Source organism: Dermacentor silvarum, unplaced genomic scaffold, assembly GCF_013339745.2.
Source record: "Dermacentor silvarum isolate Dsil-2018 unplaced genomic scaffold, BIME_Dsil_1.4 Seq667, whole genome shotgun sequence".
Classification (NCBI taxonomy): Eukaryota; Metazoa; Arthropoda; class Arachnida; order Ixodida; family Ixodidae; genus Dermacentor; species Dermacentor silvarum.
Genome location: NW_023606600.1, coordinates 101,092 through 120,001, shown reverse-complemented (window position 1 = coordinate 120,001; position 18,910 = coordinate 101,092). Strand labels below are relative to the sequence as shown.

Below are 18,910 nucleotides of genomic sequence, written 5' to 3'. Positions count from 1 at the left end.
TGTTCAGACGGGTGAAAGATGGAGGATTAGGGCTGGCCCACCTGTTTGTTAGGCAACTTGTTGGACGTTTTATTTTCTTTCGGAACAACGATGATCCTTTTTTGCAAACAGTCTGTAGAGTTAGACTCGCGCACTTGTTGCCAGAGTTGATTGTATGCTCCCAAGGTGTGCCAGCAGCAGTGTTTGGTTTTTACAGGGAAATTGTATTCAGTGTTCGTTTCCTTGCTGTACGGTATTCGAAAGAATATTTGTTTAATGTCTCAAGGAAAAAGCTGCGCAACGATATAATGGACAGCCTTTTTCCCCCGCCTCTGTACAGAACCATATACAGTCGAGGCCCAGGCCAGAATGTTTTTAAACGCGTCAAACGAATGCAGGTACCGCCAGGTATGAAAAGTTTCTTTTTCAAACTACACACAGGTACACTTTCAGTTGCAACGTTCCTAGAAGAAAGAGGCTTTTACATGCCCTGGGGCTCACAGTGTATAATTTGCAAACAACCTGAAACCATAGACCATGTTTTTTTACACTGCTGGGAAGGAGTATACTTATGGGATGTTTTACAGCGCACAATAAAGAAAGAATTTCCTCTTGACCCACATGGCATCAGATTTTTGCCGATAGACGACGATGACGGAACACCGTTTGATCAGATTATGCTGAGTGGCCTCTACTGTATATGGCGCTCCCGCATGGCAGGCTTCTATTGCGATCCCGATAGAAGACCAGCCCGTGTGTATTTTCGGGAACAAATAAGACGTTTTCTTCATGTGGTTGCAACACAAGAGTGTCCCCCACCTTGGATGGCCAGGATGGAACCCCTGGCCAATCTTAAGGAATTCTGAACAAAGCCTGTTACAATATGACAGGCTGCATGTGCTTATTATTTATACTTAACAGATGAGAAGTCCATCTGTGTTTGTACATATCTTAGTTATGTTGGTATTCTTATGTACCGCTGCTTACCGGTAATAAAGAAAAAAAAAAGAGTGGCGCAGTGGAAGCGTGCTGGGCCCATAACCCAGAGGTCTGTGGATCGAAACCACGCTCTGCTACGTATATTTTTATTTTTCTCACATTTTACTGAAATATCTAATCAGCGCGTTATTTCATGTCCGCGTGCAATATTTTATGCCGTGAATCGCTCTCATCCATGACGCCGCCTTTCCGCGCTTTAAGAAGCTTAAATCGTTTATTACAAATGTGAGCGAATTTACACGCATTAACAGTAAAGCAGAGTGGCGCGGTGGGGGATTCTGCTTCCGGCCACCGAGCGTGACGGACGTAAGATGACGGGCTCCGTAGGAGCGGCTTCAGCGGCCCAGAGCGGCCGCGGTAACAGGAATTTTGCTGCTGACGGGTACCAAGTTGTTTTGCCGAGTTTGCCAACAGGGCGTTTTGTTGTGAACACAGTTTTTTTACATTGTGACATCAGGGCCCGCCCATACCGGGTGGAAGATTTCCGCGATGCGCTCGCCCCGTTATCGCTCCTGCCGGAAGTGGTGGCTCTCGGGGCCTACCGTACGAGCCACGTTTGGGCCGTGACCTTCAAGGACGACGAAGCCGTGAAGAAGATAGTCAGCGTTGGTGAGCTGCAGGTCAGAAAGGGCCGATGCCTCGTCATTGACCCCGCCAACCAGGATGTGCGCTTGAAAGTGCATTGGCTGCTGCACACCGTTCCCGACGAGGACGTGCGTCTTGCCTTCGCGCCGTTTGGAACGGTCACGGACGTCGCCCGCGACCGGTGGCGTGTTCATGGCGTGGCTGATAAGAGCTCCACTACAAGACTGGTTACGCTGAAGTTGAAACCGGGCGTAATGCTGGACGACCTGCCACATCAGGTGAGCGTCGCCGGAGAGCTGGCTCTCGTGGTTGTGCCGGGCAGGGCCCCTCTCTGCCTGCGCTGCCGCGGAACGGGCCATATTCGTCGCGACTGCCGCATTCCGCGGTGTGGTGCGTGCCGACGCTTCGGTCACGAAGAGAGTCAGTGTGAGCGGACGTACGCTAGCGTGACCGGACCCGTGAGCAACGACGACCACTCCGCCCTGCTCATGGACGAGGCGGACATGGAAGACACATCGTCCACGGCTAAGGAAGCGGCTGGCGAGGTGGCAGAGTCGGAGGTACGACTTCAAGAACAAAGGCAACACGTCGACGAGGCCGCCGCCTCTGAACAGCAAGAGAAAGCAGAGGGCACTGCAGCCATGCCGAACCGTGAGGAAGAGAGCCCACCTGATCCGGGAGCAGCCTCCACCGCCCCTGAACAGGAAGACATGGACACCCATACCGGGCTCGCTAACTTGCAGGCGGGGAAACGCCCGCGCGACCAGACCAATAGCCTGGCTACGACGCAGGACAGCAGCGGCGGAGACGAGCCACCGCCCAAAACGCCAGGTATGAGGAGACCTACCTTGAAGCTGCGGCCGAACATTACGGCCGATCCACGGCAGGCGGGTAAACCGCCTCCGTAGTTCTGTACTGTGTTTTGCTTGAGGCGGGTTGGGGGGTTCGTGAGTGCAATGGCCGTCACCCTGAGCGCTATTCTCTTGGATATGTGTCAGGAACGAGGGCCCGAGTTGCATGTGAGTGTTGTTTTCGAGAGGTCGGGTTGTGTTCCCTTTTGTGGCATTCGACGCGGTTATCGGCGCGTCATTATCAACACTCGTCCCTGCGTAACTGTGATGGGCACCATTCTACCGTGTAGTCATGGCAGCTAATATCGAAGGAGCCCTACGTGTAGCCACGTTAAATGTACGAGGGCTCAGCGCAAGAAGGCGGCAATGTCAGCTAAGCCGGCTACTCTTAGATAATGACTTGCATCTTGTGGGAATCCAAGAAACGAAAATAGAGAGCCAAGAACTAACCGACAGAATGGTGTCCAATTTTCGCACTCACTTCGACGTGTGTGTTTCTCACGCTATTGGTGGATCAGGTGGTTGCGCTATATTCATTCGAAGAAACATTGGAATCTGTGTGCAGTCAGTGTTTTCGTGTGAAACTGGGCGCCTTTTAGTGGCTGATTTTTGTTCTTGCGATAAGGATTTCCGTGTCATTTGTGTCTACGCACCGAATATTCAAACAGACCGGCGATCCTTCTTTGAGCGTCTTGAAGAGTACGTAAACTGTGACAAGGTGGTAATACTGCTGGGCGATTTTAACAGTGTATGCACTGCTGACGACCGCGCAAAATTTTCACACGTACGCGATAGGAGTGCTGAATTGCTAAACGCAGTGGTGCATGATTACGACTTGGAAGATATCGGTAGTGTCTTTGCCAGTGGTACTCACCCGCAGTTTACTCACTTCCAGCGTGATAGCCACGCTCGGCTAGATAGATTATATGTGTCAGCCGAATTGGTGCCCTTGTGTAGTGAATATGATGTGCAACCCATTGCATATAGCGATCACTGCTTAGTAACTGCCACCTTTGGGAAAAGACAGATCAAACACACCTTTAACTGGGACCTCTGGAAATTGAACGCGCAGTTGCTGGATGACGATGCTTTCGTTGATGCTGTTGCGAAGGAACTAGAAAGCCTGATTTTAGTCGAATTAGCAAGCTTCGCCATTAAATGGGAAGAATTTAAACAGAAAGTTAAAACAATGGCTATTGAAAGAAGCAGTGTTCTTCGGCATAACCTGAAACAGGCAGAAACGAACCTTCGCCAGCAACTGCAATTTTTCATCAGCATGGAAAGTGTCCAGCCTGGTGTGTATGTTAACGAAATAAAGGAAGTGAAAGCCGAACTCGAAAGGATAGACTCTGAGAAATACAAAGCCGCCGTTGTGCGATCAAGGTCTGAGAAGCTGTGGGCGGGAGAAGCGCCAACAAAACGAGCTCTCTCAGACGAGAAAAGGTACGCATGTCGGAAGGAAATCCGCCAGCTAGCTAAAGGCAATGACATCACGTCCGACAAAAACGACATCAAACAAGGGATCGTCGATCACTTCAAAGCCTTCTTAGGTCAACCACGCGAACCTAAAGATGGCTACCAGACGGAATTCCTTTCATTGATGCCAAAGCTCGATGAAGAAGTTAAGGCACGGCTAGAACATCCTATTACCCTGAGTGAGATAGAGTGCGCAATAGACGAGTTGGCGCCCGGTAAAGCACCTGGGCCTGATGGCTTAGGGGCTACTTTCTATAAAACGTTTAAGTCAGCGCTGGCTCATGTCCTCCATCTAGTTATCAGCGAAGCGTATGACCGAAAAAGATTGCCCTTGTCTTTCACAACCTCGCATATCGTGCTAATCCCGAAGAGTGATGACGAAAAGAAACGTTTGGTGCCAGGCTCATATCGCCCGATAACTCTAGCCAACGTTGACTATAAAATATTCACGAAAGTTTTAGCGAAACGACTGCAAAGTGTCATCAAAACATTGGTAGGGCCTCACCAGACTTGTGGCATTAAAGGCCGCAGTATTACAACAAATGTACACGTGGTTCGAAGTGTGCTAGAGTGTTGCGACGCGATTGGCGATTACGTCGCGATGATGCAGATAGATTTGGCGAAAGCCTTCGACCTCATCTCGCAGAAGGCTCTACTATGCATACTCGAACATACGAACGTTGGCAGTGTCATAACGGAAGGCGTAACGATGGCGTACAAAGACTGCTCAACGCGAATCATTGTTAATGGGGAGCTCACCGATAGCTTTCGTGTGCTCTCGTCGGTGCGTCAAGGATGCCCGCTTTCGCCCCTTCTGTTTGCTGCTTATCTCGAGCCACTCTGTTTGGCCATTAAAAACAACGACCGCATAGCAGGCTATCGACTACAGGCAGCACACGTTAAAATATTGGCGTATGCAGACGACATCGCGATTCTCTGTACAAATAAAGCCAGCATTAAAGAGGCAACTACTGTAGTCGAAAATTTTGCGATTCAGCTGGAGCCCAGATAAATTGGGATAAAAGTTATGGCTTCTGGCATGGGAGTTGGGAAGACACGCCGGAGACCTTTTCTCGATTGAATTGGTCAAAGTTGCCTACACAGTACCTGGGGGTGCCTCTCGGAAGTTACCGTGAGGCCGAACCGTACTGGCTCGACCAAGCTTCGAGAGCAAAGGAAAGGGCTGACGGTTGGAGAGGAAAGCAATTGTCAATGTTTTCTAGAGCCACTGTTTGCAATCTGTTTTTAGTTTCTAAGATATGGTATGTTATGAATGTGCTGTGTGCTGCGCGGGTAAGCGTACAAAAAATTCACCGCATTTTCGCTACTTTCATTTGGGCCTCTACCTGGGAGAGGACGAGTCGAACAAACTTGTTTCTCCCGGTCAAGAAAGGTGGGCTTGGTCTGGTTCACTTGTTTTTGAGACAAATTGTGTCACGCTTTGTGTTTCTGCGGGATCAAAATGATCTTTTATATCGAACAATAGTACAAGTACGGCTGGGCAGACTTCTTCCGGGATTCGTTGTTTCGTCGGCTCAGAACATGCCGGGAACTGTGAAAGGATACCTGCGTGAAGTGGTGATGTCATATAGGATGTTAAATGTGCGCTTCTCACAGCAGTATCTGTCCACCGTTACAAAGAAAAAATTGTACAGAGATCTTGTGGACACGATGCTACCTGTACCTTTGTACCGTTCGCCACACCGTGGAGGCCCCGGACAGGACGTTTTAAAAAGAGTCAAGAAAATGCCAGTACGGCCATCAACTAAGTCTTTCTTTTTCAAATTACATACAAACACACTTCCCGTTAAGACCTGGCTTCATAGCAAGGGTATTTTCATCCCCTGGAACACCGACTGCTTTCTATGTAAAAAACCAGAAACAATAGAACATGTTTTCCTAGATTGCTGGGACCCTATCTTTCACTGGGACGTTCTGCAGAGAACGCTGAAGAAGCAGTTACCCCTGGACCCGTATGGGATACGCTTTTTGCCAATAGATACCTCAGAGCAAGTACCGTACGACCTCATTATGGTCCTGGGCCTCCACGCTATGTGGAAAACTCGCATGCAATTTGAACATGCAGACTTGGTTGTAATACCGGTGCGAGAACACTTCATTGAGAGTGTTGTTTACGTGAGAGACGCTTACAAATCACTGCCTGATCCACCACAATGGATGTATGTACTCGATGAACTGGTGTCACTGAAAGGATTTTAGTGCTGTGTTGGCCAAAGTGTGGCTGGCACGTTTTATCATTTGTAACATTTGATTTTGTACGTCGACGACGGCAATAAAGAAAAAAAAAAAAGCAGAGTGGCGCGGTGGAAGCGTGCTGGGCCCATAACCCAGAGGTCCGTGGATCGAAACCACGCTCTGCTACATATATTTTTATTTTTCTCACATTTTACTGAAATATCTAATCAGCGCGTTATTTCATGTCCGCGTGCAATATTTTATGCCGTGAATCGCTCTCATGCATGACGCCGCCTTTCCGCGCTTTAAGAAGCTTAAATCGTTTATTACAAACGTGAGCGAATTTACACACATTAACAGTAAAGCAGAGTGGCGCAGTGGAAGCGTGCTGGGCCCATAACCCAGAGGTCCGTGGATCGAAACCACGCTCTGCTACATATATTTTTATTTTTCTCACATTTTACTGAAATATCTAATCAGCGCGTTATTTCATGTCCGCGTGCAATATTTTATGCCGTGAATCGCTCTCATGCATGACGCCGCCTTTCCGCGCTTTAAGAAGCTTAAATCGTTTATTACAAATGTGAGCGAATTTACACGCATCAACAGTAAAGCAGAGTGGCGCAGTGGAAGCATGATGGGCCCATAACCCAGAGGTCCGTGGATCGAAACCACGCTCTGCTACATATATTTTAATTTTTATCACATTTTACTGAAATATCTAATCAGCGCGTTATTTCTTGCCGCGTGCAATATTTTATGCCGTGAATCGCTCTCATGCATGACGCCGCCTTTCCGCGCTTTAAGAAGCTTAAATCGTTTATTACAAATGCGAGCGAATTTACACGCATTAACAGTAAAGCAGAGTGGCGCAGTGGAAGCATGATGGGCCCATAACCCAGAGGTCCGTGGATCGAAACCACGCTCTGCTACATAAATTTTTATTTTTCTCACATTTTACTGAAATATCTAATCAGCGCGTTATTTCATGCCGCGTGCAATATTTTATGCCGTGAATTGCTCTCATGCATGACGCCGCCTTTCCGCGCTTTAAGAAGCTTAAATCGTTTATTACAAATGTGAGCGAATTTACACGCATCAACAGTAAAGCAGAGTGGCGCAGTGGAAGCATGATGGGCCCATAACCCAGAGGTCCGTGGATCGAAACCACGCTCTGCTACATATATTTTTATTTTTCTCACATTTTACTGAAATATCTAATCAGCGCGTTATTTCATGTCCGCGTGCAATATTTTATGCCGTGAATCGCTCTCATGCATGACGCCGCCTTTCCGCGCTTTAAGAAGCTTAAATCGTTTATTACAAACGTGAGCGAATTTACACACATTAACAGTAAAGCAGAGTGGCGCAGTGGAAGCGTGCTGGGCCCATAACCCAGAGGTCCGTGGATCGAAACCACGCTCTGCTACATATATTTTTATTTTTCTCACATTTTACTGAAATATCTAATCAGCGCGTTATTTCATGTCCGCGTGCAATATTTTATGCCGTGAATCGCTCTCATGCATGACGCCGCCTTTCCGCGCTTTAAGAAGCTTAAATCGTTTATTACAAATGTGAGCGAATATACACGCATCAACAGTAAAGCAGAGTGGAGGATTCTACTTCCGGCTACCGTTCGGTACGGACGTTGAATGTCGCGCTCCGTAGGGGCGGTGTTTGCGGCTATTCCAAGCCGCGGAAACAGGATGACTGCTACCGCTGAACCGGATTACCACGTTGTTTTGCCGCCTCTGCCAACAGGTTCGTGTGTTTTAAACACCGTTTTTCTTCACGGTGACGTGAAAGCGAGGCCATTTCGTGTCGAAGATTTTCGTGACACGTTGGCTCATCTGGAATTGCTCCCTGAGGTGGTCGCCTTGGGGGCGTTTCAGATGAACCACGTCTGGGCTGTGACGTTCGAGAGTGCAGAGGCGACGAAGAAGATGCTGAAGCACGCGGAAGTTCAAGTCAAGGAACGACGCTGTTTGGTTGTGGATCCGCATAACCGGGAGGTGCGGCTAAAGCTGCACTGGTTACTGCACAATGTGCATGACGATGACGTACATGCGGCGTTTGTTCCGTGCGGAAAAGTATCTGACATCCAAAAAGAACGCTGGCGTGTACAAGGTGTCACGGACAAGGGATCGTCTATGCGTACGGTGTCCCTGAAGCTGAAGCCTGGCTTGACAATTGATGATCTTCCGCATCAGATACGAATAGCAGGCATAATGGCGCTAGTGGTCGTGGCAGGTCGTGCTCCCCTATGTCTTCGGTGCAACCGTACGGGGCACATCAGACGTGAGTGCCGCGTGCCGCGTTGTTCTGTGTGTCGAAGATTCGGCCACGAAGACAGTCAGTGCGTACGCACGTACGCAAGCATCGCAGGGCCACCAAAAAATGAGGAAATCGTCAACGAGCTCCTTATGGACGAAGTTGACGCGGAGGAAACTTGCAGTGCGTCTGGACCAACCTTGTCGCCGCCTTCGAAGAAAGACTTGGCGGTAACGACGGAGAAACACGATCTTACGCAGGTCGCGAGTGAAGCCATATTGACATCAGGCGCGCCTACACCTGCTAAAGAGGCTGAAACAAACAACGACGCAAGTGCAGGCAAGCAACCGTCCGCAACAATTTCACAGGATGATGCATGCCTCATGGACACCACGGAAACGAGCAAAGCGGCAGCAGCGGCCAAGAGAACGCACGAAGAAAGTGCCGGAGGTGAGCAAAAGTTGAGCACTTCCAGTGCGAGCGAACCACCTGTGAAGACAGCAACTGGCCGGAGGCCTACCTTTCGACCGGCGCCAAACCTACCGCCGGACAGAAAGGTGTCGGGGACACCTCCGACTTAATACGTCGTGCTTGCGTGTGTTTGTGCCCGTTTCAGTGGGGGGTGAGGGGAGGCAATGCTGCTACTTTGAAGCTACGGATGGAATGCCAGTCAAACGTGCAAGCTGACTGCAGACACGTGAAGGCAATGTGAGTGACCTTTCGTAGCCGACAATAGCAGTGCATAGATTGTGATCTCTTTCATGTAGAAATGGAGCTACGCCTCGAAACACCCTTACGCGTCGGCACGATTAACGTGCGGGGTCTTACGGCAAGGAGGAAACAATGTCAGCTTAACCGCCTGTTCATCGAAAAGAATCTCGACATTATTGCGGTTCAGGAAACAAAGATTGAAACTGAGGAAGGGACGGACCGCCTAGTGCAACCTTTCATGACTAGATATTATGTGTGTGTTTCCCATTCTGTTGGAAGAGCGGGGGGCTGTGCGCTCTTTCTCCGGAATAATATTGGTATATGTGTTGAAAATGTATTTAGTGATGATAGCGGGCGCATTATAGTGTGTGATTTTTTGTTTTGTACTCTGAAGTGGCGTGTTATCTGCATTTACGCGCCAAATAGAACAGCCGAGCGGAGGGCGTTTTTTGAATGCGTGGAATGTCACTTGAAGTGTGAGAGAACCATAGTCATCATGGGAGACTTCAACTGTGTCTGCAAAGTGGAAGACAGAGCCCGTAAGCAGCCTGGTCTCGATGTAAGTGCGCTACGTTTAGCAGCACTGGTGGAAGAACATAATTTAGAGGATGTAGGCGCCGTTTTGGCCAACAATGATTCACCTCAGTTCACTCATTTTCAAGGGGACAGCCACGCAAGACTGGATCTTGTCTATGTTTCTGCGGAAGCGATACCATTGTGCAGTGATTATGAAATCAGTCATGTTTATTTTAGCGACCACAGTTTGGTTCTTTTTTCACTTGGTCCAAAAAAGCCGTCAAGTTTCAACTGGGGACTATGGAAATTCAATGAAAAACTGCTGCAGGACGAAACCTTTGTAAAAAAAATTCAAGACAGCCTCAAAGAGCTGTTATCGGGTGGTCAAAAAGATTATACAGAAAAGTGGGAGTGTTTTAAGCAAGACACGAAGTTAACAGCGATAGAAAGATCCAGTGTCTTACACCACCAGGAAAAAAGAAAAGAAATGGAATTACAAAGTGAGCTCAACTTTTATTTAAGCATGGAGAGCAACCATCCGGGATGTTTCGCAAAAGAAATAAAGCAAACGAAAGCACAGTTGGAACTTGTCGATAAGGAAAAATATCGTGGTGCAATTATACGCGCACGCGCAGAACGTTTATGGTGTGGGGAACAACCTACAAAGCGCTCGCTTTCTGATGAAAAGAGTTATGCCGCGAGAAAAGAGATAAATGGGATAACATACCAAAATGTAGTAGTACGGGACAAAGAAACCGTCCAACGCGCCTTTGTAGAATATTACGACGAACTTTTAGGACAGGAACCGCAATGTGAACAAGGTTTCGATCGCGAATTCTTACACCTTTTGCCCGGACTGGAAGAGGAAGACCGAAAAAGATTAGAAATGCCAATTAGCATCAAAGAAATAGAGGAAGCTATAGATGACTTGAGCCCTGGCAAAACGCCAGGACCCGACGGATTGAGTGGGGCATTCTATAAATTTTTCAAAACAGAAATAGCTACAACCCTTTATCACGTAATCACAGAAGCTTATGAAAACCAGTTACTGCCGCCATCGTTTCGCGAGAGCCACATTGTACTGATACCAAAATCCACCGATTCCACATCTCTCCTATCTGTACGAGCCTATCGTCCAATCAGCCTAACGAATACAGACTATAAAGTATACACAAAACTTTTGGGTAGAAGGCTACAAAGCATAATAACACGGTTGATAGGGCCACATCAAACATGTGGCATCAAGGGCAGGTCAATTACCACTAACATACACGTAGCAAGAACAGTTCTTGAGCATTGTGATGACTTTTCTGGTAGGGTGGCCATGCTACAATTGGACTTGGAAAAAGCATTCGATAGGGTGACGCACGCTATTCTTTTCGATGTTTTGGAGCATGTGAACGTGGGATCAATCTTAACAGAAGGGATTAGAATGTGCTATGCAGACATCTCCACAAAAGTGATAGTTAACAGAACACTCAGCACCAGCATTCAAGTCAGATCTTCCGTGAGACAGGGATGTGGTTTATCGCCTTTACTGTTTGCCCTATATCTTGAGCCATTGTGTCTAAAGATATTAGATGATAGCAACATCAGAGGTTTTAGGGTGGGCTACAGTGAAGTAAAACTGCTGGCATACGCGGATGACGTCGCTGTTTTTTGTGATGACACGCAGAGTGTAAGCAATGCTGTGAATGTTGTGACAAAATATTGTAAAATGACAGGAAGCGTAATTAATTGGGGCAAGTCCACTGGGATATGGTATGGACAGTGGGAGGACACACCTCCATTTTTTGCAAAAATACAGTGGACAAATTTGCCGACCAAGTACTTAGGGGTACCTCTACAACACCACCAGGACACGAAAGACTATTGGCAAGGAGAGGTGGAAGAAATGAAGGCAAAAACGGCGAAGTTCGGTGGACGAGATCTGTCAATGTTCACCCGAGCAACGGTGTGTAATGTATTCTTAGTGGCCAAAATTTGGTATGTGCTGCAAGCACTATGCGCATCAAGAGTTAGCATACAAAGAATACACAGGCAGTTTGCCATCTTTATTTGGGGGTCCATCTGGGAGCGCACCAGCCGCACTAATTTGTTTAGGACGGTGAAAAGTGGAGGCCTAGGGTTAGCTCATCTTTTTTTAAGACAAGTCGTGTCCAGATTTTTGTTTCTACGTGATCAAAAAGATCCGTTTTTGTGCGCAGTCCTTCAAACACGTTTGCGTAATGCGCTGCCTCAATTTGTTGTGTCCTCAAATTATACAATAGGACCTAGGATCAGAGGCTTCCTGCGAGAAGTCGTGTTGTCTTTTGAATTCTTATACGTGCGCTTTTCAATGGATTACCTTGCATCTGTTAAGCGCAAAAGACTTTACAAAGATTTACTTGATGTATCATTGCCAGTGCCTGTTTATCGTTCAATGTACCATTTTGAATCCAGTGGAAGGAATGTGCTGAAAAGAGTCAAGCGGATGCCGATACGGTCATCCGTAAAAACGTTTTTCTTTCAATTACACACTGGAACGCTTCCAGTGAAGCCATGGCTGAGGGAAAGGGGAATCTTTGTACCGTGGTCCGTGAACTGCCTGAGATGCAGGCAACCGGAAACTATTGAGCATATGTTTCTTGATTGTTCAGATGCGGTGTTCCTATGGGACATCCTGCAACGAACGTTGAAAGAAGAATTGCCGATTACACCATACGGCATCCGCTTCCTGCCAACTGAAAACGCAGATAAGCCATGTGATATGTTTATGGCACTTTGTTTACACAGCGTCTGGAAGACACGAATGGATGTGCGTCACGAGAGGCTAGTTATTCGTCCTGCGAAAGATCATTTTTTGGAAAGCATGCTGTATCTGCGTGAAGCTTACCGAGCAAAAAAAGAACCACCCGAATGGATACATGTATTGGATGAATTAGTGGCGATCAAGTGTTTTTAACTATCTGCAAGGACCCAAGACGGTCTTTGCTTTTATCAGTGTAAAGTGTATATGTTATGTGTGTATGTCGAAGACCGGCAATAAAGAAAAAAAAAAAACAGTAAAGCAGAGTGGCGCAGTCGAAGCATGATGGGCCCATAACCCAGAGGTCCGTGGATGGAAACCACGCTCTGCTACATATATTTTTATTTTTATCACATTTTACTGAAATATCTAATCAGCGCGTTATTTCATGCCGCGTGCAATATTTTATGCCGTGAATTGCTCTCATGCATGACGCCGCCTTTCCGCGCTTTAAGAAGCTTAAATCGTTTATTACAAATGTGAGCGAATTTACACGCATCAACAGTAAAGCAGAGTGGCGCAGTGGAAGCATGATGGGCCCATAACCCAGAGGTCCGTGGATCGAAACCACGCTCTGCTACATATATTTTTATTTTTATCACATTTTACTGAAATATCTAATCAGCGCGTTATTTCATGCCGCGTGCAATATTTTATGCCGTGAATCGCTCTCATGCATGACGCCGCCTTTCCGCGCTTTAAGAAGCTTAAATCGTTTATTACAAATGTGAGCGAATTTACACGCATCAACAGTAAAGCAGAGTGGCGCAGTGGAAGCATGATGGGCCCATAACCCAGAGGTCCGTGGATCGAAACCACGCTCTGCTACATATATTTTTATTTTTCTCACATTTTACTGAAATATCTAATCAGCGCGTTATTTCATGCCGCGTGCAATATTTTATGCCGTGAATTGCTCTCATGCATGACGCCGCCTTTCCGCGCTTTAAGAAGCTTAAATCGTTTATTACAAATGTGAGCGAACTTACACGCATTAACAGTAAAGCAGAGTGGCGCAGTGGAAGCGTGCTGGGCCCATAACCCAGAGGTCCGTGGATCGAAACCACGCTCTGCTACATATATTTTTATTTTTCTCACATTTTACTGAAATATCTAATCAGCGCGTTATTTCATGTCCGCGTGCAATATTTTATGCCGTGAATCGCTCTCATGCATGACGCCGCCTTTCCGCGCTTTAAGAAGCTTAAATCGTTTATTACAACCCATACAAAAATGCTTCCTTACTTTCTTTAGAACTCTTACCAACTTTCTATCAACTTTAGTAACACTCTATGTACTTTTACTTTCTATTAACACATGTTACAAGAAAGTTGGTAGGATCTGTCTTTACTTCGGTTTGAAAAAAGTTTGTTTAAAGAATGTTTAAAGAAAATTGTTAGGCTCTGTTTTAACTTTCGTTTGTAGGAAGTTTGTTCAAAGAAAGTTTACAACAAGTTGTTAGGCTCTGTTTTTACTTCGGTTGAAAGAAAATTTCTTTAATGAAAGTTTTAAAAAGGGTAGTAGGCTGTGTTTTAACTTTTGTTTGTACGAAGTTTGTTCAAAGAAAGTTTAAAAAAAGTTAGTAGGCTCTGTTTTTATTTTCGTTTGAAGAAAGCTTGTTTAAAGCAACATTAAAGAAAGTTGATAGGCTCCGTTCTTGTTTTCACTTGAAGCAAGTTCGTTTGAAGAAAGTTTAAAGGAAGTTTAAGGAAAGTTGGTAGGCTCTGTCTTTACTTTTGTGTATAGAAAATTATAACAACTGTATTTGTTTCATTCATTTGCTCATTTAACACCGCAATAAAGAAGCATAACATGCAATATCGGTAATACAATAATTAGTACGAATAAACTAAGTGTCATACTGACAATTGCTTCCTGCAGTTTAAGAGAAAGCGAGGAGACAGAATAATTTTTGTTATTATGTGTGCATATATAATTAGTAAAAGCTAAGGTAAAATATCTTAGCCTGTCCCAGTGAAATTGTATATAACGCTTTCCTACTTCGAAAAAAAAGGTTGTTCTACACTGACTGGTACTCGAACCCGGGACTTCTGCGTGTGAGGCAGAGACGGTACCACTACTCCCATATTACAGTAGCACTAGCAGGAACTATACAATGCCTAGACTTTCTGACATGTCGTAAGGCCATTTATTTGTTTTCACGACGCTTACCTTTTTTCGGAATTCGGCTTCTTAAGAAACATTTCCTTTACGATTTTATGCAGACTATACACAAAACTCTCGCAAATGCAGTACCTGCGGTCACTGTTAAAAGAGCCTTTCTTTTCAAAACTGCGGGTGATTGCTGTGTTGATATTGTCACGTAGTAGTGACGCTGAAGTCAACAGTCGTAAAACTGTGTATGACGAAACTAATTCTTTATTGGGCGAACCTGTGTCCACAAAAGCAAGCTATACACTCGAAGCACAACGAAAGCGGCGAACACAGTCGGCGGTCGTCGAAATGTCATCAGCGGCGAAACGCGTCGGCTTTTATACCTGAGTCATCGAAGGTTCCAGATTAATCCCTGATGCCCGCGGGTCTTCCAGAAAGTTCTAGACAATTCGCGTCGGTTATACAATCAGATAACATAAGCGTCGGTGAAAACAGGCAACGGAAAGAAGCATCGATAACGTTCTAGAAGCTTCCGATGCAGGCGCGTCCTGCGCCGAGCGATAACACTTGTTAGCCGGTGGAAAGCGGCCACCGGTGAAAGATAACATGTATACGTGTCAATATATTGGCGGGATTCCGTAAATGCATGCTAAGGCACACAGGTGAATAATTTACGATTGTCAGTTTACTGAGTAGTCAGTTGTGTACCTGGCATGGCCGTATCTGTTTGTTTACACGTGCGTGCAAGCAGTACGCCTGTTGCACTTCAGCCCAGGCTTCAGCTGCTGTAGCACGCCAGCCATCGCCACGTTTTGTTACCTTTATTCCTGACGCTAAGAGGAAATATGGTCTCACCAATTCAAGATGAGGGCACATATTCTCAAAAACATTACACATGGCGCCATAATTAACGTGAATGTGGGCGGTGATCACGGATATGTGCTCGGTAAGTGTCACATTAGCCCGTAGACCGTCCGTCATTTCAAGCAGACGGAGCCGCACGGGCGGCGCGTGGATTGGCTCATGCTTCAGCTACGACTTCCCTTGAGTGACAATTGCGAATCTCGAAGGCTATGCTCCTGAAGCGATGCGAATCGAGGAGGCAGGTTCCTTTTCGTTAACCGCAGTGTGGCGCTGCTGCAGTGTTTTGTTCAGTAAATCCAATCCAATCCAAGTTGCTGTAGTTTATGGACCACGTTGGCTATGCGCGAGTGCTTGTTGCAGTGAGGCGGTAGTTGAATTTTATATTAGAAGTGCCTAGGCAAAATGTGCTTCTTATTGTGTGCATTAACCATCGCACAACCTCTGGACTCGTGAAACACCGTGTGTTCGCCGTGTGTTTCGAGCGATACGCCAGTGTCAACAGTGTCTTACAGCGCCCGTCCGAGCTGCTTTTGTTCCCGCCTGCCTGCGCTCTCTCGTGAAAAGCCTGGTACTGGGGCTTCATCACAGTGTATGGAAGAATTTGTTGTAGGTTGTGCGTTCGTGGTGCTGTAGTTCATCGGCAGCTCTACAGTGTTTGCGCCCGAAAGAGAGTTGGTGCCACGGTACCTGTGGGACGAAGGAGTGTTTGCTGACTACGTCTTGAAAGGTAAGCAAGTTTGGCGCTTGTGCGCGTTGTTGTAGCTTATGGTTCATGTAATGAGCTTTGTGTAACTAGAGCAGAGCGCATTCTGAGCGTAAGTTGTCCATGTTTCTATGCACATTTAGTAAGCAATTTTACGAAAGCTTCTGTTGATGTTATCGCGTACTTGCATTTTCCTGTGAAGTATGCTACCCCAAGGGGTCCGATTGCTCTGACTGAATGGGAACACAATTATGGAAACACTGAAAGGTACTGTTTGTTGGGTAGTTTCCCGGCAGAAAATTATTCCTTATATAAGCATTTCTGCGAGTACACTGCAGGTGTGTACACGTCGATGTGTCATGGGCTTCACGCGTTGGCACAGTATAGCTATGTTTGACGCTTGCGTAATATTAGCTTGTATGAAGACTTTTTTTTGTATACAGTTCACTTTGAAGGCCCGCGTCGCGAGAACCTGTCTGTATTCTATATTGAAGTATAGAACCTGTCGTGTTCTATATTGCGAGGCAGATATACGCCGATATTGCAATGACGAGGTTTCTTTTTAATCGAGACCTCTCAATCAGACGCTGGATTTTACTATACATATTCATCTAAAGAACAGTATGCCAGCTCTTCCAGTCATAGGTAATGACTGTGCCTTGCAGTAATAAAGTAAGGGCTGCGATTTCGTGGCGATACTTTGCGCTGTATCCTACGTCATTCTTACCACCCACCGTGAACGGCAGGCTATTCCAGTTCATAACACGGGTGGCGCGTTGGTCAAACTTCTGACGAAGAGCGAGAAGGAATACCATCGCTATACAAACACGGCCTAGGGTTCAAAAGACTTTTCATGTGCTCAATATTTTTTTTTTCATAATCCAATGCTCTTTTTACTTTATTAAATATTTGAGTTTCGGTGATTTTCCTGGTAGTCTTATGTTTGCTGCATTCCAACGTTGAATCGCACTTGTTACAACATAACCGTGTAACCTCCTGAGATATAATGGAAAGATTCGTACGAGACGCACATTAATGTAGCTGCTAGTGTGAGGCTCCTTGCAATTCAGTATTAGACTGATATGATGGGTTTCCAGATTCACATTGCAATAAATTATTCATTGCAGTTGAAGGCTATGCGGATTCTGGAGGCATCCCACAGGAACCTGCAGCACTGCTGCAAGCTGGAGAGCACCACTATAAAGCACCTGATCTGCGTGCTTTTACATAGCTGCGTACAAAACTGTCATTGCCTTGTGTGTTGTAGGATATGTTTCTGTAATATGCAATCATTTTACTGTGTGTGCCATTTTCATGATTTCTAGTGGCAAATCACTTGCATTTCACTTTTGGTCATCTGGAGGGCCCTCAGTTTAATGAACTTACCTTTAACTAGCCTCCTCTGAGCTAAATATAACTGTGACTTGAGTAACTGCATGATATACTCTGTACAGACTGTATATTAATCTAGTCAGATTGCCTTTTTAAGATAATCATTGAGAAGCATGAGGTCTCGAGATGTTTATCTTTTAATCAATTTTATTATGCAGTATTGTGAAGCTCACTTCTCACACTATTGCCTGTGCGCCTATATTCCCTCTAATCGGTCACACTTATGTATTGTGTACCGTACTTCATCTCTTAAAATTAGAAAAAAGCAAGATTTTCTTTATTAGGTAGCTGCTGAATCCCTAGCCACTGTATGAGCAGGTAATTCCTCAAGCATATAACAAACCAATAACCTTTTAATGTGACAAGTTCAATATGCACCCAAAGTGCTGGTTGGCTTCAAGCAGGAAGCTGGTCTCCTTTGTATTTTACAGAAATTTGAGGTGGTAACGCAAACTGCTAAATCAACAATCCGCACAGTGCAGTATAGTTGCAAGCCACCACGACAGTGCAGCTGAACGCTGAGTGTTCATCGTTACATTGGCACTTTTTTTTCTGTGGGCAGTAGTTGCAAGCCACGACAGTGCAGCTGCACGCTGAGCGTTCGCCTTTACATTGGCTTTTTTTCAGCGTGTCTCTGCCCTTCTACAGTTGACATTGGATAAAGCTTGTTCTTTGCTGTCACTTATCTGAAATGCAAACAATCCTTTTTACTTTTTCTTTCATATTACTTGTCAGCTGCCTAATACACAAGCTTCCGGTGACATGGTAACAGTGCTGACTACTGCCCAGAACATGTGTGCATCTTTGGTTTGTGGTACCACATGCTCACTACCTCGGATTTACTGATATGTCACAAGAAAGATTGCTTCATGCTCAAGCTGCCCTGCACTTGGTGGAAATATTGAAATAGTCACTTTTTAATATAATAATATACCAAATTGAGTTTTCAAACTGTGAATAATGCACACTAGAGGGTCTATAAAAATGTTTTCTACCTCCTAAAGACATGACATATCTCGCGGAAGCCGTTCTAAAAACTTTGAGTGTCTTTACTGCAACTGATTTACAGCTACTTTACACAAGTGTATGATTCCTACATGTAACACATGCATATTATGTGCAGCAGTTCTGCTTCAGCAATGCTTCAGTCAATTTTTGCGTTGCGTTCCAATACCCACCAGGACGTCGTCCAAAAAGAAGCTTTGCACCCCAGAGGTGTGAATGCCATTCTAAGTATGTTTGGCAAGGCAGTCAGTTGAAATCTTCATTTTGATTGTGGGTCATTTGAAGTCAAATTCTTGTGGATGACTGCATTATGCTATCTCGTCCAGATACAATTCATAAGGCTAACTATTATTGCATTTTTACTCCTTTAGGCTCGCAGCAAGAGGGATATCAAGAACACGGGAGATGTCAAGACCACATTATAGTCACTGCTTGCTTGTGGTTTCTGAGGGCATG

At 45.7% G+C, this 18,910-nt stretch overlaps 1 protein-coding gene and 3 non-coding genes across 4 annotated transcripts; all 4 read left to right on the top strand.

Moving 5' to 3' along the window:
• Nucleotides 1-6,449: 6,449 nt before the first annotated feature.
• Trnam-cau (transfer RNA methionine (anticodon CAU)) lies at nucleotides 6,450-6,521 on the top strand. Its single transcript has one exon. It is a non-coding gene; the product is annotated as a tRNA-Met (tRNA).
• A 922-nt stretch (nucleotides 6,522-7,443) lies between these two features.
• Trnam-cau (transfer RNA methionine (anticodon CAU)) lies at nucleotides 7,444-7,515 on the top strand. Its single transcript has one exon. It is a non-coding gene; the product is annotated as a tRNA-Met (tRNA).
• A 226-nt stretch (nucleotides 7,516-7,741) lies between these two features.
• Nucleotides 7,742-8,941, top strand: LOC119435374 (uncharacterized). Its single transcript, XM_037702258.1, has one exon. The coding sequence runs from the start codon at nucleotides 7,742-7,744 to the stop codon at nucleotides 8,939-8,941; it is 1,200 nt and encodes a 399-aa protein (XP_037558186.1).
• Nucleotides 8,942-13,379: 4,438 nt separating this feature from the next.
• On the top strand, nucleotides 13,380-13,451 carry Trnam-cau (transfer RNA methionine (anticodon CAU)). The gene has a single exon. It is a non-coding gene; the product is annotated as a tRNA-Met (tRNA).
• The last annotated feature ends 5,459 nt before the right edge of the window (nucleotides 13,452-18,910 follow it).

Coding starts and splice junctions, on each gene's coding strand:
- LOC119435374 (XM_037702258.1), top strand. CDS start 7,742: ATGTCGCGCTCCGTAGGGGCGGTGTTTGCGGCTATTCCAAGCCGCGGA.